Source organism: Silene latifolia, chromosome 10 (assembly GCF_048544455.1).
Source record: "Silene latifolia isolate original U9 population chromosome 10, ASM4854445v1, whole genome shotgun sequence".
NCBI classification, from domain to species: domain Eukaryota; kingdom Viridiplantae; phylum Streptophyta; class Magnoliopsida; order Caryophyllales; family Caryophyllaceae; genus Silene; species Silene latifolia.
Window position 1 is genome coordinate 21963177 of NC_133535.1, and position 22099 is coordinate 21985275.

Sequence of the window (22099 nt, forward strand, 5' to 3'; positions counted from 1 at the left end):
ATGAATTCGGCGGAATAAGTTTACCGTTGGGATCACCCCCCGGGCTTTACGACACGACCACACGAAGCCGACTATAGTCCTAACGGCCAAAGGGTGAAGCTGCGCCGCCGCAACGTTCATCGCCCGAATTATGGAAGAGACGTACATATTGAGAGAAACCCGAGACCATACTCCGGTGCCTCATATATACGCCGATGTGACCCGGGGAGGGCAACAGACGGCTGACCCTCCCCGGGGGATGACAATGTTGTACCCCTTGCCAAAGAAGAAGTGCTCTTCGAAAAATTCGAGCGAGAGCGGCGGACCAACTTATCGATAAAACCGCGATCGGCGCCGTAGTACAGCATCGTAATGATGCAAGACTGTCGCCCTCTCCGCCCCGGAAGGATTCCTTTCCTCATCATCATCACCGTCATCCACATCGTCATCATCCTCCCACTCCTCCGAACTCGCGGTCAACTTCCGGGGAAGGAGACCTAGGGCCCCTCGACCTTAACGGAATTGCGGCTACCACCTCCTCCTCATCAAAACGCGACGGGGAACCCCCCGCGCACGACTTGGGACCGGCATCGATCGAGAAGACATGGTTCACAACAATTACTTAAACAAAACAAAAAGTTGAAAAGGTTTTTCGGTTTACCTTGAAGAAAAGTGCTACGCCGACGTAAAAATTCTGAAGATCGGAAGAGAGGGAAAGACTTGGAATTTTGGAAAGAAGAAAATTTTTAGAATGAATGAAATTGCTAACCAATTTCACTTCAAAAGTCTGGTATTTATAGGCAAAAGCCCATAAAGGAGGACCAATCAAAACGCACCCATAAAGCGTCGGCCAATCAACGAAGAGACACATGTCGTGCATGCGTACACGGAATGTCAATCGACGCAACAGTTGAATGTCAATCAATGCAACAATAACCAAGCGTCTTCAACACGCCCCTTTATATCCCTTTGACTATTCATCTTCCTCAAAGAAAATCCTAAAGTATCCGTTCTCCGCCGCCAGTATGACTAACCAAGCTAAGTAGCACCGTAGGGGCAATCAAAAGTACACCACTCTCAACCTTGAGTCCGCCGCCAAGAACATCTTTTCTTCCACATTTGATGTCCATTACCCATCCATGTGGAGGGGGATATGGTACGGCCCGCACGTAAAAGCCGAGGGAGAAGAAGCGGGGCGAAAAATTTTCACTTGCGCAGAATATACGCTCGGCATACATCGGAGCCCATACCACGGCATAGACTACGCTGGGGCAAATTGATGGGGCATATTCTCGCGCCCGACCAAGTCAACATGATTGAGCAAGGTCAAAGATATCCACAAAGAAGTCAACGACTTAGACATACCAAATGGCAGGTGCGGCCTTTTTCTACCGCCACTGGTCTCGGCATGGCAACCTACCAAATGGGCACATACCCGCGTACTCATATCCAAGAACCCTCGGCATGGAGTCAACCAGGCTCGCCGGCCTGCCATGGGTCCCTCGGCCGAGGGTAGATCAGTCTTTCCACCTGCTACGCCACTTGGCCCACTAGGCCACTACGTGACAAAAGGTGAAAGTCTATAAATACTCCTCAATCCTCATTGAGGAGGGGATCCAGAATCTAACCTAAGAACCCCTTAAATTGGTATTATCTCTCTCATCTCTCTACAATACACGTCCTCAAGCAACATACTACTTAATCACAATAAGTTCACTGACTTGAGCGTCGGAGTGAGTACGCTTGGCACAAAGCCAAGCCCTCAGTTTGCTCATTATTGCAGGAGAGGCCGAGGAGAGCAGTCAAGGCTAGAAGAGGCATTATTCGACAAAGCTAGCGTGGTAAACAAACCTGCTTCGGAATTCATACCCGGAACATAAATAATATGGTATGTATACTCATATGAAAGAGCATTTCGTAAGGAATTACTTATAGTACTCTTCCTATACATAATACATTGATGTATGTTTAACCATATTCGTCCAATTCTTCAGGAGAACATTTTTGAGGTTGATATTCCCGTGTAACAGCTAATAGATAATTTTCGGGCTTGGCCCCTCATTCGCACAAAAAAAGAAAAAATAATGACGTGACGTCCAATCGTTAGGAAAAAAACTAGTGCAATACTAAAACAGTAAAGTAAAAACCTGAAGCTCACGAGGCTCTAGAAACCAAAAGAGTCATCACCTTGAATCTCGCCTCCGTCTGCAAAAAATGTTCAAGAAAGCAGTAGAAGCGAAGGCGTTGCAGAGATTATCAGGAGCTGATAAAAAGAAATTGCGTAGAAACGTCAAGGACAAGTTTCCTCTTGCTTCCGATGCCGATATCGATACTCTTCTCCCTCCCAAGGTTCAATTTTTTTTTTTTTTTTTTTTTTTTTCATTTTTTTTTTCATTTTTAATCTTTATTTTACTGCTAATTCATTGCTTATTAATCCAGTTTTTGTAATAATTAGGTTAATTTTGTGTATTTGTGACTCGGTGTGTATCGCGTCAATTGATTGATTAATTAATTAATTAGCGTGTATGTTGCAAGATTATGCTGAAAGTTATGGACGGCTTTGTAATGATTGAAACGTTCAATAGTCGAGGTTATCGATTTCCGGTACGTTTAGTGATTGATTAGCGTAGGAGGTTTAGTTTATAGGCAAAGCTGAGACCTGAGGACCTTGTTCAACTTACTGAAATTTTCAAGAGTCGAGGTTATCCATTTCCGGTACGTTTGGTGATTGATTAGCGTAGGAGGTTTAGGTTATAGGCAAAGGTGAGATCTGAGGACCTTGTTCAACTTACTGGAATGTTCAAGAGTCGAGGTTATCGATTTCCGGCTTGTTCATTATATTTGTACCACGTTTAGTGATTGATTAGCGTAGGAAGGAGGTTTAGGTTATTGGCAAAGCTGAGGTCTGACTGTCTGAGTACCTTGTTCAACTGCGGAAATTCAAGTTGATGACGTTTGGCTTATAAATGTAGAGTTACTCATCCTATGCCATACTATTAGACTATGAGTATAGGGTAGGACTGCTCATTCATCTGACAGATACCACACTTAAATGTTGATGACTGATATTGCCTCAAAATGTGTGAAAAAATGACCGCGTTGATCAAACCTTTACAGAAATGTTTGTTTTGGAATTTTGGTGTTGGAAATTTGATTTAAACTATGCTTCTCCCTTTTGTAATTGCGCCTCCATCTCTTGTTACACTAAAGAATTTTATTCTGCTATGCGTAGGCAGAAATAACAGTTGCAAAGTTTCCAAATCGAATCCTTGTGTATGGTGTAGAAGGTGGCTTCCCTGTTTTCTTTGACACTGATGGACGTGGTTCAGAGATATACCCTACAGGTATAGTAAATTTGTGTCCTGTATAGTTGTTTTCTGGAAAACCAAGTTTTTCATTTATCGTTTGTTGTCTTGACTTCCTTCTTCATTCTGCTAACCCATAGTCTTTTTACCATAAGGTATCTTACGTAGATATAAAGATTAAGATTTATTGACTTGTACAATATGACAAAAAAAAATACTGTTTGTATTGCACACTCCGAATATTAAATGTTAGTTAAATTAGAAAGGCTGCACCGAAGCTGCAGGCACTTGTATTCTTCAGCTTCTTGGCTTTTGCATGCTCGAGGCAAGTAAGGGCAGTAACGATGTTGGATCGTTCTGCACTTGGTGCTCCATACGCTTGTACCATCCAAATATGTAATGGGACTACATTGAAGTTGATATTCAATTTGAACAACCTTGCTGTTTTGTACTTTTTTTTTTCCATTGATTCCTTTCACCTTTCCCTTTTGGCCAATTTCCTTGATTTCGTCCACTTCTCTTTGTAGCCTTTCACTTCCCTCCCATGCAAGTGAGCCACCTACTTTTATGTATTGTTAATTGTTCATTATTTCCCTTAATTATTCTGCTGTTTTGGAAGTGGAAGAAATCAAAGAAATGGAGTAGTATTGTAGGCTTATATGACATAGTGAACTGGACTGTGTTATAAGTTTTAAGTTCATAGTTATTTCGAGCTGAGCTGGCTGCATGTACTTGGGATAAACTTTACTTTTTTGGCCCAGTTGTGTACATTGTGTCATACTTATGAATTTCTGTTCTTGTATGTTTAAAAGTGTATCTATTTATCTGTAATGTGTATTCCTGTGACAGTCTATGCTCTCTGGAGTGCCCCTGATCTTCTGCCTGCTTTCACACTGAAGGGAGGAGAAGTCTCTCGCTTTGTAATTAACGGGGCAGACTTAATGTTCCCTGGTATTAGTATACCTCTAGATGGTCTTCCATCATTTGCAGCTGGGGAACCATGGGCAGTAAAGGTTCCAGGAAATCCAGCTCCCATTGCAGTAAGTGTTTTTTTTACATGAACTATTGCATTTTGAGCTCTTTCTTGAAACATAACCCACAACCAGCCCCCGTGATTGTGATTTGATCAGAGGGGCAAGGCTAAATACATCTTCTTCCTGCACGATGCCTAGGAAGGAGGCTTTGAGAGGCGGTGGGGCAATAATATTTTTTTTGTTGACCTCTTAAATTTTTGTAGATTTCCACAAGCTTTTGGTTTTCATACATTGCTAATTCTCTTAGGTTGGAGCAACCGCTATGAGTAGTTCGGAGGCACTGAAAGCTGGCCTGCGTGGAAAGGCGCTGAGAATAACTCACTATTACCACGATTCACTCTGGTAAGTATAGAGGATTCTGTATTCTGTGAAGCACCTCCTTTTAGTTAGCTGTTGTCTAATTTTATGCAAGTGTTAAATTCCAGGGAATCGGTTGAAGGTCGTATTGTGCCAAATGCTGGTTTCTTTGAAGATGTTGTTATGCCAGATCCTTCTCTTTTAGATTCCTTGGTTTCTCACTCTGGTGAAACTGATGCTTCTAATGATCAAACAAGTGACAATGAAGGGGAAGTTGAGCCAGTGACTTCTTCAGAACATGGTCCAATCTCTGCTGTTAACTTGGATGATAAAAGCAACATTGAACAAGTGGCCACGGAGTTGGATGGTTTGAGAATAACAGAGAATGCTTCCTCTAATGAGTCACGTGTTGAGGAACCTCAATCCATGTCGATAGAAGATGTGGATGCGCTGCTGGACAGGTGCCTTCTGCAAGCTTTGCATACAACAGTGAAGGATAAGGATCTTCCAATGCCTGGAAGCACTTTATGGTGAGATAGTGCAAATCATGACAGTTGTTTCTATTTATTTGCAACTATACGCGGAAATATGGAGTTATTGTTGAACAGTTCTACTTTCTATATTTTCTGTCTCTTCTAATGTTTGTGTTTGTACTCCTCAACAATTTTGCCGTAAGTTAGGCTTATTGCTACTTCCAGATTTTAGACTTGTTTGAGCACATTTCTTACACTTGCAATATTTATCTCTAGGACGTTTTCCTCTCATAATTGAAGAAAGTACATCACGCACTTTCTGACAGATACAGTTTGTTTATGGTATAGGTCAAACCATGTTTTACCGTGTAGACCATCTGGTGTTACCCTTGATATCAAAAAATCATCTTTCAAGAAATTGTCAAAGTGGTTGCAATCAAAAGCATCTGTTGGATTGGTATTTCCTTTTGCTGTTCTCTAACCGCATCCCCTCTCTCTCTTCCATTTTGTAGCTATGTACTAGTGATTTAGTCCATAATCTTGACTATCTGCTTGTTCATTTCATGTGAGGAACAGATATCAGTGAAGGAGGATAAACATAAAAAGGAAGTGGTACTGTTTTCTGTTAATAGGACCCATATAGATTATACATCCTTCAAGCCTGATAAAAGCCAACCTGCTAAGATTGAGCAAAGCAATGACCAGACTGCTGGGGAAGGTAGTTCACAGACAGCATTGGAAATCGAAGAGATATATAAACCAAACACTCATGTCATCTCCATTTTTGCTGCTGTTGGAGCTGATACCGGAGGATATTTCAGTGCAATAGAAGCCAATAATGTTGTCTTTGCTTACGTTGAAAAGGAAAACCTTGTAAAACCTAACGACAAAGCAAAGGTGATATTAGATGCAATTCTGTGTGATGCTTTGTTCAAGGGAGCCATAAAAAAAGGATCGTCTTATCCAACTGAAATTCACAAGAAGGAGTTGGGACCACAATTTATAAGTCGGATGCAAGCCCATCACAAGGTTACCAGAGGAGGCGAATCAGTAATTAGGAAAGGTGCTGTTAGATCAATCCAAATAATGACGGAGCGCCGACAAGGGAACAAGAAAATGACAAAGCTCTCTGGTTTTGAAACTTTTCTTTTGGATGCGGATTCTTTGGCATCTGAGCTACAGAAAAAGTTTGCATGCAGTACCACAGTGGCCGAATTACCAGGTAATTTATCTTCCCTTGATCCTAGTAGGTAGACAAACAGAATAGCTCTTATCATCATTGATTTACTTAGAAGTCCTAAACAGTTGTTGGTTATCCAAGTATTTTGTGTGAGCTCAAGTTATGCTAATAATGTGTTGCTCGTGCCTCCGCATTTCAACATGATTTGTAGCCTGTGCTGTCATTTTATTCCTCTCTCCACTGTTTAGGTTATATTTATGGAGTAATATTATATATTTGTCCGTACCATTTAAGAATTTGTGAAAGATGCATCTTATATGTGGTCAAAAAGAGGGGCTTCTATTTCTTGCCCTCCCCCTCCTATAAATGAACTTCTTCCTGACTTCTGCTGATAGCTTTGTATGGTCCAGAACTCGTGATTGCTTGTTTTCCTCTTTACATTCCTAGCTAATTACAGTTAGCTTTTCCTTACCTTAAAACTTGGTACATGTATGTTGTTCCAGGCAAAAAAGGACATGAAGTTCTGGTGCAGGGTGGTGTTATTGATCATCTTGCAAAACATCTAATTGATCAATATGGAGTCCCAAAGAGATACATTGAAGTACTCGATAAAACCAGGAAATGATTAAGGTCAGTTGATTTACGCAACCATTATTTTGTATGTTTTCAGTTTCTCATGCTTGATTGTCGTGGTTGTGTATTATATGTGAGTAGATCCTGCTAGTAGAGTCGTAAATGTGATCATGTGATTAGGAATTTGGAATCTAAAACCACGCCATGTTTTCTGTAAATCAGCAAGCCAAACAAATGAATTCCCCAACTTGTGCTGAAAATTTCTTCAAGATAGAGAATTTCTGTTTTTTCCGAGAATCTTTGGCTCCTGATTATTACTTGGACCATGAGCTTCCCTTTAATAATCAAAATCCTCCGTCAGTTGAAGAGCAGTCATGTCCTTGTTTAACTTTTGCATCTATAAATATATCACATATGTAGATGTCAGCGAGCTTAGCTAGTAATGTTTATGAAGAGTTATATTAGTGAACTGGGGTTCAAATTCCGTCGGTTGCGCTTGTAAGACTCTTGATCCCCCAAATTATTTTCAAGGTTAATCTGTGTTGTACGAGATTCAGTGATATTTTCACTTGAGTTTCCAACCTAAAATGTACAAGGAGTCTTACAATATTTCTTTCCGTTTCTGGCCGTGTTAGGTCATGGACTTCGAGAAAAGACCATTTTCAATAATATGAAGCAGGAAGGCCGTATATTGTCAGGAGTCATGTCATCTATTGCACCGGAGAATGATATGCATCAGGCGCATCACCACTTCTGCCTCACTATCCTCCAATTATACAACAGTTTTGCTTTGGTTAGACGTCTGGAAATATTAGGATTCTTGTTGATTATGTACGAGTATCTTTTGTCCTAGTACCTTCGGAAAAACTCTTATGACGTAACTTGCTAAAAATAAAACTGAATGTGAGTCTGTCTATGTCGTGATTGTTAGCTTTGAAACCAGATCACGAGAAATGAACTTCATGCAGCCCATAAGTGGTGATTTTCTCATGGTTAGCCTGACTGTGAGCCTGTGAGGGCATGGATTGTGCGTAAAAGCAGCTTAGTAGGAAAGTATCTTTGCTGAATTTGACCATTAAACTCAGTTACTTATACGACAAGCGTTGGCAGCTCTTGATTTCTGTACGGAGGCATGCTATATATTGTCGTCATTTTTCATATTGGGGTGTCTCAGTGAATTGTTGTCATTTCTATTTTAAGAATGAACTTGATGAACAATTTGATCATTCACACTCAATTTATTCCACTTGTCACTTAGTAATTGGCCATTTCCTCTTTCCTTGGTCTTTGTGTAAAAACTAAAGGGCAACAATTGATCGGGACGAAGGGAGTACCTTTTTGCTCCACCTTTCTCCTTCACACGAACCCTCGAACTATTATAAAGTACTTACGGGGCGTTTGGTTCACATACTTCACCAGGGAAAAGAAAAGGGAATCGGGAGGGGAAACTCTTTGATTTAGTTAGTTTGGTTAGATATGCACACACAAGGAAAATATAACCCCCAAAAGTCAACCACCACCACCACCACCGTCAACTAGCTTGTCTGTGTTTCGCCAATTCCTCGCTAACTCTGTCTTGCTCCGACTAGCGTCTTCCCTACGCAAACTTTACCCCCTTCGAACTCATCACCCCCAACCTCCAAAAACCATACCAACACCATTAAGGAAGTGGCAAATAAGTCCCATACGTTTGACACTATGTGCAAACTACTTCATCTCAGCGCGAAACCCAATCCCGAATCAAGAGTTTGAGCCACCATAGATGGAGTTCTTCGAGGCCGCTGAATTTCAATAACAAAAGCTTGAATGATACCAGTATATGAGAACGATGCTTTTAGACTCGGTATTGCTCTTTCACATACGCATTTTACTCTTTTACATACGCATTTTACTCTTTTGACCCTTTCATTTTCACAATCAATTTTCCATTCTCACATTTTCCTTACAATACATTGACAAAAAAAAATACTTGCCACCAATAACTCCACCATGACTTACCACCAATTCTAATCTTCCACCCTCTCAAAACACCCCTACCCAGCTGCCCCCAACTCCGGCTACCACTACCGGCTGCATGTCTATTTACCGGTTGCCATTTGCGACCGCCAATCGTCGAAAAGCCTACGCGTATGAACATAGCACCACCTGTGCACAAGAATTAAAACTCAGCCACCTCCGTCTCGCCGGCGAACACCCCCACTCTCCGTCTGAGGCCTTGTATTATAAATTTATACCCATAATAAACTTGAAAACCTCAAATTGTTAAACAAAATTATAGCAAAAAAGAGAGAATTTATTCAAAATTATTAATGATGATTGTATAAACAAGTTTTACTCCAATTATCTAATTCTAATTCATATGAAAAAATTTGTCTGATTGGAGTTGCTTTGATGATTTCGATTGAGAGGCAGTGTACACATTTTTGGTTTTTAAAACCTAGGGTTTGCAAATTAAAGCATAGAAAAAAGTTTTCTATTGACTAAAATAAGTATACAAGGATATTATGTAGGATAATGATGAATTTGGTGATCTATAACTGCATATTTTAGAAGTAATTTGATTATAGTTTGATGAAGGAGTAGAGACACAATTTGGAGGTTTTTGTGAAGAGAAGGGCATAGTATGGAAAATTTATGAAAAAAAAGTATGTGAAAGAGTAAAATGCGTATGTGAAAGAGCAATACCCTTTAGACTAAGCAAAAAAACTGGATGTGAAAAATGGAGTAAATGGATGGATTTGAGGGAGGAGCTTAAATGTGAGAGGAAGAGAGATAAGAAGTGACGACGTGAGTAACAAGAAGTCACTATTAGGCAAATTAGGTAGTGGTGAAGTGAGTTTTTTTTTTTTTTTTTTTTTAATTATACTCCCTCCTATCCACCATTTTTTCCCTTTTGAAGTGGGCACGGAGATTAAGGGTGGGGAGTATAATATTGATAAAGATATGAGTGAGGTTTGGTAATTGGAGAGAGGTATGAATAATTATGATTAAATATTAATAAAGGAGATGAGTGGGGTTTGGTTATTGGAGAGAGGTAGGAATAATTAGAATTAAATATTAATAAAGTATATAGTGGGGTTTGATGAGTGAAAAGAGGTAAGAGTATAATATTAATAAAAACTTTTTCAAAAAGAAAAGGGGAAGAAAACCTGAATAATCCGTTTTAGGAAATAGGGAAGAAAAGAGTGGATAGGAGGGAGTATAATTTAGTCTTAGTCATAGTCCTAGTCATCATTCCGATGCCATGTCAATATTTTCCGGTGAGCAAATGGCCTGAATTTCTAAAAGTGGGCTTAATTGCACATCTTGTATAACGTATGTGGTGAATTTGCACGTGTTGAAAGTTGTGGAGCTTATTTGCACATAGTGTCAAAACGTATGGGGCTTATTTGCCACTCCCCCCAAATCTGGTGTTTATACGAGTAGAAGAAGAGGTTTCAGTGGTGTAAAAAGGTATTTGTTGGTATGGTGCTTCAGTGGAGAAGAGGTTTCGAAGTTGAAGAACATGAAGGGAGCTGGTGTTGTGCCTTTTGAGTTGTCGAAGCCGGTGTCCCCACCTGGTGACTGCCATCTCTTGTATAGGAGTTCCTAACAGCATCTCGATATGATCAAATACATACCTGCAAGTTTAGCGTCTCTCTTTGTATTACCGAAAGAGGAGAGATTAAGAAACATACACTAATCAATTCTATTCATGTTCTACAACTCTTCTCAAAATATAGTTAAAAGCCAAGATTATTCCCGATAAATGGCGCGCGCGTTTGGCGCCTAAAAGACAGTCCTAGTGAAACATTTAATCTATGTGGAATTACGTTTTTATTTCTTCAGGAAGTTCTTGAACCATAATGCAGATTTCTTCGGATGCCTCTCCAATCCTTTACCAAAATCGACAAAATTAAAGCCATATCTGATAGTATAGCCCGCACCCCATTCAAAGTTGTCCAACAATGACCAAGCAAAGTATCCCCTTACATCAACCCCATCCCTGTCGTAAACAAGAATAATACGTTACTACAAATATTTTGCTCGAGAAAGAGGGTCTTAATACATATGTACTCTATGTTTCTTCGACTCAAACTAATGAAGCCACCCCCGTGTCCAACACAATAACTGAATCCCGACATCTTAATAATTGAATCATAGCGAGGCTAACACTTCCACAGCTCCATTTGTACTCATGTTCAACACCCGTACACGAGTTTGGGTAACATAGCATTAACTACGGAGTATAAAGTACGCAAGATGTAGCTATGTTCAAATACTCCCTCCATTCCAATTTTATTGTCCTCTTTTCGTGATATTCATATTCCAAATTAATTGTCGTATTTCTAAATAACTTCTCATTTCCATTTTACTTATACAGAGTATCTCGTATTTAAGTTCATCGGCCGAGGGCCATTTATGATATTTCATCAATTTTTCTAAAATATGACTTTTAATCAAATTAGGACAAACAAAAGCGGAATATATGTAGTAGTAGGAACTCACTGGATAGCTTCTCTCAGGAAAGACAGATGATGATAGTGGTAGTCTATCCTGGTTATGTCATTTAAGGCCTCTTTGAGGGATAAAGAAGAATTGTTCAGCTCCCCAATACCTGCGCGAGAATTCGAGAGAGATGAAATATAAACAATTTGTGAAACGCGATGCCCAGAGAAACTAAACATGAAAAGAAATGCGACTACCATTTTCCGTGATATATAAATTTTTTGCCATGTACTTCTTTCTCATATGAAGTAGAAGCTCCTTAATCCCTCTTGGATAAATATTCATGCCATCTGCAACACCCTAAAATTGAAATTTATAATGATAAACCAGAACATAAGTAATCATGTTTCAGAACGAGCGATTTTTTTGGCGGAAATACTAATTGTAGCCAGTGGCGGAGCCAGAAATTTAAGTCAGCAGGGGCGAAAATATTCAGCGGGGGCGAAACGGTAATATTATAAGAGGACCTCAAAAAAATTCGAAAATTTTAGCTAAAAATTTCGAAATTTTCAAACGCCAGCGGGGGCGACCGCCCCCGCTAGCCCCTCCCTGGCTCCATCACTGATTGTAGCTAAAACTTACCTTTGGACCAATCCGAACTCCATTCCTCTCACCTGCATGAAATAAAACGTAAGGGAAAGATCTAGGGTGACAGAGTAGTGACAGACTGAGAGTAACTGTTAATGTGCGCGTAAAAGGCTTAACAACTTACTTAATAGTGTAACATGCCAATCAGTAAGGTAGCTTAATCTCGATGTATTTGATGAAACAGTATCATTGGTTGCATATGAAGCAGAATAATAATTCAGCCCTATAAAATCAAAGGAGCCTTTCACCATTTTGGACTCCTTTCTTGTGAACTTTGGCAACCGATTCATGACTATAGAGCGCATGCTATGCGGATAATCTCCTCTTGTCAGTGGCTCCATGAACCTAAGAAAAGTGGAAAAAAAAAAGGATCACTCACTAATTTGAGAATCTTCTCCAACAAAGTGGAACTTCAAAGTCACTCGTGTTTATATATACTACGAAGTACTAGGCTATTGGCTTTCCAGAGTTCCCAATCACTGGCCTTATAGAGGAGTAGCTGACAGGCGAGAAGACGAAATTCAGAATAAATCATTTGAAGCAGAATACTCCGTACTACTCCATTCCATTCCACTTTTATTGTCCTACTTTCCATTTTGGGAAGGATTTAAGAAATAAGGGTAAAATTACAACTATACCCCTTAATTAAGAAGAATAGGGACAATGTCATTTTGATCGAAGGGAGTGATAGTTCAAACATTAGGGGTATAAATGGTAGTTCACCCATTTAGCTTACCAAATTTAGAAAGAGGACAATTAATTTGGAATAAATTTTGGAGAAAAGAGGACGATAAAAGTGGAATGGAGGGAGTATATAACATGAAGTAAGCAAGAGCAAAAGACGTGAATATTGCAAGATCTATAATACTGTGCGCGCCATAATCAACAGTTTAAGAATTTCATTTTGGTTTGTCTTCGGACAATAGTTTACATTTCATATTTAGGCAGGTTTTGTGTGGTGAAGAATGGCTGAGCGTAGGACTGTGTAATCTACTTGCACAAGTATGGCCGGGAGTCGGGACTGAGCGAGTATTAGTTTAGGAACAAATTACTTGCCATCCAATTGTAAAATCTAGAGCCCTTTGAGCAGCTTCACGGTGATGTGCAGACTTTGAGAAAGGCACAACCCAGTTTGCTGCTAACACAATGCCAATTTCTCCCTTTTGAGATTTCTGAATATTTACAGGCACGTTATGTATAATCACAATTAACTCGAAAATAACAAGAAACATTAAAAGAGAAATGACAAGTGAGGGTGTGACCTGGTACTTTTCCTTGTACAACTTAGAGGCTGCTGCATGAGCCAGAATTAAGTTATGCGCCACTGTGTACGGTTCAGTTCCTGAGTCACCTCCAGTGCAATTGAGGTTAAGCCATTTAGAACATCGACCTGGTGGTCCGTTTCCTACTGCGTAACCGGATATATCATAGTATAACGGTTCGTTTAGTGTCATCCAATGCTTCACTCTATCACCAAATTCTCTATAGCATAAATCTGCATAGTCCCGAAAGTCATCTCTGCAAAAAAGCACAGTTCAGTTCCCAGTTTTTCGCCTTTTCATGCAGTACAACTCCATTACCCAACATTACCTAGAGCCTCAAGGGGTTCCGCAAATTGTGGGGTAGGGGGTCGATGTACGGAGCCTTACCGAGTTTGCCAACAAGAGTCTGTTTCCAAATGACCGAAAATGTACCCTTCATTATCAGGGTCCCATCAAATTAAATGTTTCATTGAACTCCGTTTGTCCCAATGATTTGTTTACCTTTAATAATAATACTCCTCACAATGAATATGGTACATAGGTGTTGGCGCTACAATACATTTTGTGTTCGGTAAACCTTAATGGTATAAAGCTTCTGTGAAGTTATATACTTACATGATATCTGTACTTAAGAAGCCTCCATAGTCATCTTCTAAAGCTTGAGGCAGATCACCATGCAGTAGAGTAACAAAGGGCTTTATGCCTGTACAGGTTATCAAGCTATTAAGTCACGGACTACGCAAAAGAATATGTTATACATATACAGGTTCGAGTCAGGTTAGAGTGAGAACCGCTGTGTATCAGCTCATTGATGAGGTCGTTGTAGTATCTGATTCCTTTCCAGTTAGCACCTGCTCTTAGCTTGCCTTCTGAAAAACAAAATTGTTCGCAACCACAAGGAAAAAATTAATGCCGAAAAACTTTGCCCAGAAAACTAATATTTACATTGTCAGTTGTCGCCTTAGTCCAGTGATTGTTGATAAACAATAATTAATCATGGGTTCATCAAGAAGCTTATTTCCTTAGTTGTGCAGTCCTTTAATGCTGCGTGTATCGAACAAGAATGAAGATTATAGGATAGCAGGTGTATGTTGTAGCCATGATGTTTAGGATATGCTTATTTAGTTTTACTTGGCAGATAAGCTCTTACTTGGCAATATTCTGGACCATGAAATTGAAATCCTATACGCATCTAATCCCATTTCTTTGATGATCTTTACATCTTCCTGCAATAACGATCAAGGGATGCAGATGTCAGATCAGGATACTCAAATTTAATACTCCGTAGTTAACAGTGTACTGCATAATTTATAAATATTGACACTTGCAGATACGAATAGGGTAGTACAGAAATCAGATCAACAGGGTAATATATTTAGGTGCATTCGCGTAAGTTGTATGCAGTATTAACTGTATACCTCATTACCTTGTAGCGGTGATAAGAATCTGCAGCAACGTCTCCGTTGCTACCATCCTTGATTTTACCTTCAAGTTGACAAAGGAAATATCAAAATCAAATCGCATTAAAAATCATGGCTTCTTAAGAAACAACAAACTCAAAAAAGTTCCAAATCTTTCCTAGTTCAAGTTGATTCGACTTTTTAAAAATTTATCAGCTGAATTATCAGTGACTGTCTAGCATTTATGGATGACAGACTTGACAAATTTATCAGCTGAAATTTGATTCGACTTTTTAAAATTTTCCGAATCTTTCCTAGTTCAAGTTGATACTCCCTCCGCCCGGATCATTTGTTTACCTTTGCTTTTGGCACAAAGAATAAGGAAAAATGAGGAAACCAATTATTAGATGACAAGTGGACCAAATTGAGTGTGTAAGATTAAATTACCCATCAAAGGCATTCCTTACATAGAAATATAAGCAATTGACACAAACACCAAAATGAAATAGATAGACAATTGAACGGGACGAAGGGAGTATAATATAGGAGGGAAGACAAAAACCTGGATATTTATGAGCATAGGTGTCCCATACACTTGGACCTCTACCATCCTCCATAACCGCGCCTTCATACTAATATTGAAAAGCGAATACATAGCATTTCAGTTAACAGTAACTCAAAGTCACCCTCCTCACATTCACAAATTCTCTTTAAGACGGCACTGTCCGTCTTTAGATAGTGTCGTCTTAAGGGAGACTTATTTAGTGACTCACATTAATGGAAGAGTAAAAGAGTGTAATAACCTGGTAAGCAGAAGAAGCAACCCCAAAGACAAAACCTTGAGGAAAGAAAGTATGGTTGAGAGAAACAGTAACAGTTTTTGGCAATACTGTGATTGCACTGCAGTAGATGATGATAATTACTCCCCAAAACCATCCATTATTATTGCCACCCATACTAATTAATCGTTAATCCTCTTATGTTTTCCCTAACAAGCTCTAAAATAATATCCTCCCACTCTTTTTTTTTAACAAAAATTCTTATTTTCGTTTAAGCTTCAAACGAGTGAAATATATAAATGTGCGATGGATAATACAAAGCCACAATGCATTGAAAAAAGATAAAAGATTTGTCCTAATATCCAGAGTGATATTTAACCTGTTTTAGTCTAATGCCAAAATAAATGACATGTGCCGTATTACTCTTTCATTTTTTTCAATAATACTGTAAAAGATTAATAAAGCACATTAATTTATCAAAATTGTCCCATGCCAGATTGACAGCTATAGAATAACACAAATACTACAAAAGACCAGATGTAGCAATTAAATAGGGCATGGGTTCCATTATGTGACAAGCTTATTTATAGAGAATAGAGACATAATGCGACCAATTATAATAAACAAACTCTGATGATAACAAATTAACAATACCAAGACGCCCCCGCTAATAAATCCCATCCTCAATGTGCATTTTTTTTAATAATAATAACAATTGGTCTCCTTTGTGACGGGTTACCATTTGTGCCGGATATTTTGTGAAATAAAATGGTAACAAAATGGGTTAGTGGAGAAAGGGGACCACATAAATAGTGTTGCAGAGAGAGAAAAAGTGGATACTTTGTGAGGTAAAATGGTATCCGTCACTCAAGAGTGACGGATATGTGACGTCACAAACAAGAATTTGTGTAATAATAAAGCAATCTTAATCTTATACTATAATTAATTCAAGAGTATGTGCTATGCTTCGATGTTCTAACCCCTTCAATTTTTATCCCAAAACCCCCTCAATTCATACACACTTTTCGCATTGTATCAGTAATAATTAACTAGCTACTCGAGTACCAATACAACAATACTTGTATTATTATTTATTTATGCGCAATATGTATTTTACTCATTACAATACATTTTTGACCATTTTAGCCTTATTTTTCCATTTTTTTTTTTTTATAAAAAAAAATGCTCTATTTTTTCTGTCTTTCTCCATCTACCCACATGGCCTCATTCATCACCACGTACAACCACCCACCGTTCTCCACCTCCACTATCACCATGTCCATAACCGCTGATCACCACCACCACCACCTCCCAATACCCTCCCTTCACCGCTCAAAACTAACCCTCGATCATATTATGTGTGCTCTTAATTTATCAACCATGAGTATATCAAAATACCAGAACATCATTATCATTACCATGGTTCATATTACAATAACTTTGATTAACTTGTTTACAGGTGTCACAATAACTTGTCAATCATCATATAATTTTGATAGATTTCGTTACTAATCAAATGAAAATGAGTTCATCAACATTGAATTGACGATTTTTTATCGAAATTAATGACGATGAGTTCACCATGCAACACTCTAGTGAATTAGACTCCCGCTTCACATAATCACATTAACCCATTTGTATCTTGAATTCTTCTCCGCAAGCACACTTGACCTTATGTGAAATTCCCTGACACAGCAATGATCACACGCTTATCAATCTATATAGAAAACCGTAAAAAAAAACATTTTTCACTTCTTAGCCAATGAAGAAAAGAGAGGGGCAAGTAGGGGCGGTGCGCTCTCAGAAAGAAATTTTCATTGGAAAAAAAATACGAAAAATTGTCTATTGACCTTTTGGGCCAGATAGTTTTATTCTGCATGTAGCAAAATGCAAAACAGAACAGGTAAAGACATGTACCCTTAGTTTCTCGAGTTGGTTTTGCAGACTTTGCATGTACTCCGTTTCAGCATCTTTCTCAGACAATAGAGCTTTGTGTTCCTCTTCTAGCGTGATCGTTTCCATGGCGCTTAGCTCTGGCTGTAATATCATCACAAGGGTAATAAGGATTTGAGGGAATTCAATGGAGGGAATGGGATCGATGTTTAGTGACACTGTTTTACCTTGAGGTCATTTATTTCACGTGCTATTTGCTCAATAGATTGCTTCATCTGAGAAATGAGAGAATATATAACGCAGAAATGAGAAAGGAGTATGCTTCCAAGATAACTGTTGACAGTTAACTAAGCTGAAAATTACGAAAGGAAAAGCAGAGAAACCATTACTAAGGAAATATGTTTGCTTTCATGAAAACAAACTGTTAGCAAAAGTACACAGTAAAATTTAGTTGTTCTGAGTTGAAAAACATAGAATGAGATCATGTATTTAGTTATTCCGAGTCTGCATAGTTTTGTTTTCTCTTTACTCTATTATTCTCAAAGAACGATCATTTCAAGTGGATTAGATGTAATCCAATTTCTATGGAAGCATGCAAGTTGGTGCATAGCAGGCGAGGTAATTTTCATTATGGGTAATCTGAAAAAAACGTTTAGGTTGTCAACGTGGGGTGAAACTGTGGACATCCAACCCCCTTTTACCCTGCCATTTATGTGAGCCGTTGAGGCATTGGGGTAATGTGCTAGGATGGTCTACGAGATCAAGATGAAATGAATAAGATGGTACAAAAGTTGCAACAAACAGAAGGAGCAAATCTCTTAACCTCAGAGTTCTCAGCAGCCAGTCTGGTTCTCAATTGGATTATCTCACCAAGCTTAGCTTCTGCAGCATGCAGCCTGGCAAGCACTTCCTCCTTTGCCTCGTCTCCCTGTATAGCTCTAAGTTCAGTGAAGCTGCAGAAATAGAAACATCAAGTCTCAACTGCAAAGCACTTACCAAACTGCTGGCTACATTGTATCCATTGCTTGATATTTCTGCAAAAATGATTCGTCATATTCGTCATGTACCAGCAAATGTAAAATAAAAAAGAAAAAAGAAAAAAAAAAGAAAAAAAGAAGAAAATGGGAAACAAAATAGGCATCAGCTTGAATAGAATCCTCCCAGTCTCGTTATTAGTTAAAAATGAGAAACTGGATAGATTCATCTTTAAAGGTAAGATAACACTACAAGCTGCCATCTCAGACAATATTGGTGTGCCGAAACCTAGCAACTTAAGTGCCAGCTCAAATGTAAAGCATGACATAAGAAGTTCCCTAGTCTGTCTTGCAACAATTAATATGTTTTGTGAATGACTTGTGAGTTATGAGGATCCTTGGGACTTACAGAGTACATTTTTTTGGGCGATAATGAGCATGTAAAAATGATTGGAACAGAAGTAAAAAACCAAGATGCCCTTCTCTTCAATAAAAAATAAACAAGATGCTATTATATGGCAGGAGACACAATTATATTAATTAAATGATGGTAGGAGTTCTTTTTCGTTTATGTATCAGGAGTGTGTTTGGCAGGGTCGGAGGGTACAGGGTAAAGGGTATGCGGCTATTATCATTTCATAAGAGAAGCTCCATCACAAGACTAGAAATGAATGCACAATCATAAAGCATACATACCGTCAGTTGCATCAGTTTGCATATCATCTCCTTCAGAAATCTATATTAAATAATCGGAAAATTAGCTCATTGATAAAGAAGTTAAAATTAAAAGTCGAAAGAACCAGGCAAGCCACTATCACCGTACAGAAAAATAAAAAATGAAGTCCTAAAAAGTATGTACAAAACAGCCTTCTTTATGTAATGATCACCTCATTTTGTAGCTTTTCATCCAGCCAGCGCTGTAAGATAACCGATAACGCCACTAATAAGTAATAATGGCCAGTTTCGTAGAACATCCGGACGATAAATTAAAGGGAAAAAAATCAACCTTCTGCTCTTGCAATCCGGAGATCATATCCTCAGAAACTTTGGCATAATAAGAACTGGAAGCCGATTAAAACACACAGATTAACAATGTTGTAATTTGTAAAAATTGATGTGGCTCATGCATTAGCCACAACCTAAATTACCTCTTCTCAACAACTTTAGCAGCAAAATTGCTCCTCTCCTGCAGGATAAGTTCCAAAGTCTGCAATGGCAAGCAAAAGGCGGCTAACTTCAACAGAATGTCAACTACAAATTAAATTATATCAATCCCCACTTGGTCTCAAACAAATAATATGTCCATACAGATAAACGTGCATGACCACCAACACCTTCTATCGGAGCACCAAGTTCTACACCTAAATTTGTCTTTTTGGGGTCAAATCTACTGTCACTATGAAACTTGGATCAACAACTATCCAACGGACATGAACAACATTTTTAGTCGAAACTATTGACACGTGCATGGAGCTTACACTTAAGACGACCTTTCCACGGTTCATCACTATCCACTGTTATAATGAAACTTAATCACCAGGCGTTTTAGACGAACAAACTCAAGCTCACCTGTGAGAGATTGAAGGAATCAGATTCCAAGGCCATAACTTTTTTCTGCTTCTCAAGAATTTCGGAACACAAATCACCTCTACTCTTCACCATCTGCTCAGTCTCCTCCATGAGCCGCTTCGTTTCACGCTTGGCTAAACCGTCATAACATACAGATCGACGTAACTTTTGAGTTAAGCTGATGAAACACATTCTTTTCGTGTAAGGTCTGATTAAAACTCTAATACTCTTACAGACTAGCACGAAAATCACCAACTTTACAACTTGACTGAATCTTTTTTCTAAAAAGGGCCTGCTAAAGCCATCTCTAATCTCAGATATGCTCAATCACCTCAAATATCACCACCGTAATTCATGATTCATATAGTAAAGAGAACAAGTTTTAGTAATTCTATGAAAGTCTGATTCTAATTCAATCCGCATTGCTCAGGTATCACCACTACAATACGCAAATTAACACGAGTCCAATTCTATTTCAATCCGCCTTGCCCAGGTATCACCACTACAATAAGTAAATTAACATGAATGCATCTCCCAATTTCTCATATGAATCTCAATCTTCACATAATCTCATGCAAAGTCTGACTATATTATTCTAATTCTTTTATGATTTGTAAATATCAACGGCCTAACTTGATTACTTGAATATCAATGCTGATGCTGAGTCCTTCATATTAAATGCAGTTTCCTATATTGAGGCTGACTTATATTATATCCAATATATTCTCAGATAATGGCCATAGATGAACATCATAATTCGTAAGCAGTACCACACAATTACCATTAAGGCCTAAGACGAGCAGCAATAATAATAGGTAATTTTCTCATACGAAGTCTGATCAAGGAATTAAGCATCAAACAAGCTTATAATAAGTGCCAGATGTACTTCCATTTCATCATCATGGCATGAAAGTCGACATGAGCATAAATTAATCAGACAAGTTAGCGCTAATTACAACAGGATGAACATGTACCATTAACCGAGGAGCAAGCAGTCAAGCAAGCGGCTAGGTAATTACAACAGGAGTAACATCAATGCCCGAGGGAGAGCATATTAGGTTACTTTCTCAGATCAATCCAGTTAAGGTATTAAGCATTAAGCAAGCTTATAATTAGTGCCTGATTCACTCTCATGTCATCAACTCATCATTACTAAATGAAAATCATCATGAGAACAAAATCACTTTATGTAAGCGCTAATTAGCTAAATCAATACTCAGTCGTCATCGTAATTACAACAAGATGAACACCAGCTAGATAACTGAGGCGCAAGCATGCGACAAAAATATTAAGTAATTTTCACATATCAAGTCCAATTAAGGCATCGAGCAAGCTTTTGATCAGTGTCAAGATTAAATCACATATCATCAGCACAACATGAAAATCAGATGAAGCTAATGCTAATTACAACAAGATGAACATCGGCGAGATTACTGAGGAACAAGCACGCGGTGATAATATTAGGTGACTTTCTCATATCAAGTCCAATCAACATCGAGCAAGATTATAATGAATGCCGATTAAATCACATAATATTATCACAACATAAAAAATCGACAACGAGCAAGCTTATAATCAATGTCCAAATTTCAACTAAGTCGGCGCTAATTACAAAGATGAGCATCGGCAACATAACGCATTTTTCTCTGATGCTAATTCCAAGCATATTAACTCCCTAACAGAAAAAATCGGCGAAAAAAACAGTAATCTAGGAAAATCAATGCGCGCTTTAGAAAAAAGAGCAAAAGCATGAAAAACACGAAGAATTGAGGAGGAGGAAGATGAGGACGACGAAACAAACCAGAATTGAGATCACTTTCAAGAGTGTGAATAGTAGTGATTTGCATTTGTTCTTCGACGGAAATCTTAGCAGCTTGATCTTCGACATCTGTTTGCAGTAACAATTACAGTGTTAGTTACGGTTGAGTGAGATTGTGAGATGAATGAAGACAGAGAACGAGAACGAAAGAGACCGTACCGTTCATGTGAGTACGGAGAGTTTTCATGTAGTGCAAGTATTCCTCCATTGTTGTTGTACTGGTGAAGCTTCAGTGTACGGAGAGAGAAGATGAATGTGAGCTGTAAATTGTAATGATCGTTTGAATTTCCAATTTGCGGATGAAGTGTGTATGAAATATTGAAATTGTGAGTCGATTAGGTTATATGCGCGCCATATTCAACCTGTTTTTGGATTTCGCATTTGGAGGATACTGGGCGGTCATTCTAGAATAGTCTCTTTGTATTGTTAGTGGAGAACGCTAGAAGTAATGTTGTTTACCTCCCAATTCTCCTTATTTCACAATTT

At 38.6% G+C, this 22099-nt stretch overlaps 2 protein-coding genes across 2 annotated transcripts; one reads left to right on the top strand and one right to left on the bottom strand.

Annotated features, from left to right (window-relative positions):
• The first annotated feature begins 2096 nt into the window (after window positions 1-2096).
• On the top strand, window positions 2097-7916 carry LOC141605350 (uncharacterized). The gene is made up of 9 exons (XM_074424070.1): window positions 2097-2328; window positions 3212-3323; window positions 4134-4324; window positions 4566-4660; window positions 4744-5145; window positions 5437-5545; window positions 5665-6310; window positions 6772-6898; window positions 7477-7916. The coding sequence occupies exons 1-8, from the start codon at window positions 2194-2196 to the stop codon at window positions 6891-6893; spliced, it is 1812 nt and encodes a 603-aa protein (XP_074280171.1). The 5' UTR covers window positions 2097-2193; the 3' UTR covers window positions 6894-6898; window positions 7477-7916.
• Window positions 7917-10525: 2609 nt separating this feature from the next.
• Window positions 10526-22006, bottom strand: LOC141607268 (beta-glucosidase 13-like). The gene is made up of 25 exons (XM_074426625.1): window positions 21773-22006; window positions 21596-21682; window positions 19795-19928; window positions 19374-19432; window positions 19232-19286; window positions 19113-19142; window positions 18922-18961; window positions 18248-18285; window positions 18075-18179; window positions 17479-17526; window positions 17276-17395; window positions 16990-17044; window positions 15383-15549; window positions 15142-15211; window positions 14606-14664; window positions 14330-14405; window positions 13971-14048; window positions 13795-13882; window positions 13180-13435; window positions 12974-13089; window positions 12042-12262; window positions 11912-11943; window positions 11527-11629; window positions 11330-11438; window positions 10526-10826 (listed from the first exon to the last, which is right to left on the bottom strand). The coding sequence occupies exons 1-25, from the start codon at window positions 21819-21821 to the stop codon at window positions 10658-10660; spliced, it is 2364 nt and encodes a 787-aa protein (XP_074282726.1). The 5' UTR covers window positions 21822-22006; the 3' UTR covers window positions 10526-10657.
• Between the last annotated feature and the right edge of the window lie 93 nt (window positions 22007-22099).

Coding starts and splice junctions, on each gene's coding strand:
- LOC141605350 (XM_074424070.1), top strand. CDS start 2,194: ATGTTCAAGAAAGCAGTAGAAGCGAAGGCGTTGCAGAGATTATCAGGA. Junction 3,324..4,133: donor TTCAGAGATATACCCTACAG/GTATAGTAAATT, acceptor TTCCTGTGACAG/TCTATGCTCTCTGGAGTGCC. Junction 4,325..4,565: donor GAAATCCAGCTCCCATTGCA/GTAAGTGTTTTT, acceptor TAATTCTCTTAG/GTTGGAGCAACCGCTATGAG.
- LOC141607268 (XM_074426625.1), bottom strand. CDS start 21,821: ATGGAGGAATACTTGCACTACATGAAAACTCTCCGTACTCACATGAAC. Junction 19,433..19,794: donor ATTCCTTCAATCTCTCACAG/GTGAGCTTGAGT, acceptor TTGCCATTGCAG/ACTTTGGAACTTATCCTGCA. Junction 17,396..17,478: donor GTGAAATAAATGACCTCAAG/GTAAAACAGTGT, acceptor ATGATATTACAG/CCAGAGCTAAGCGCCATGGA.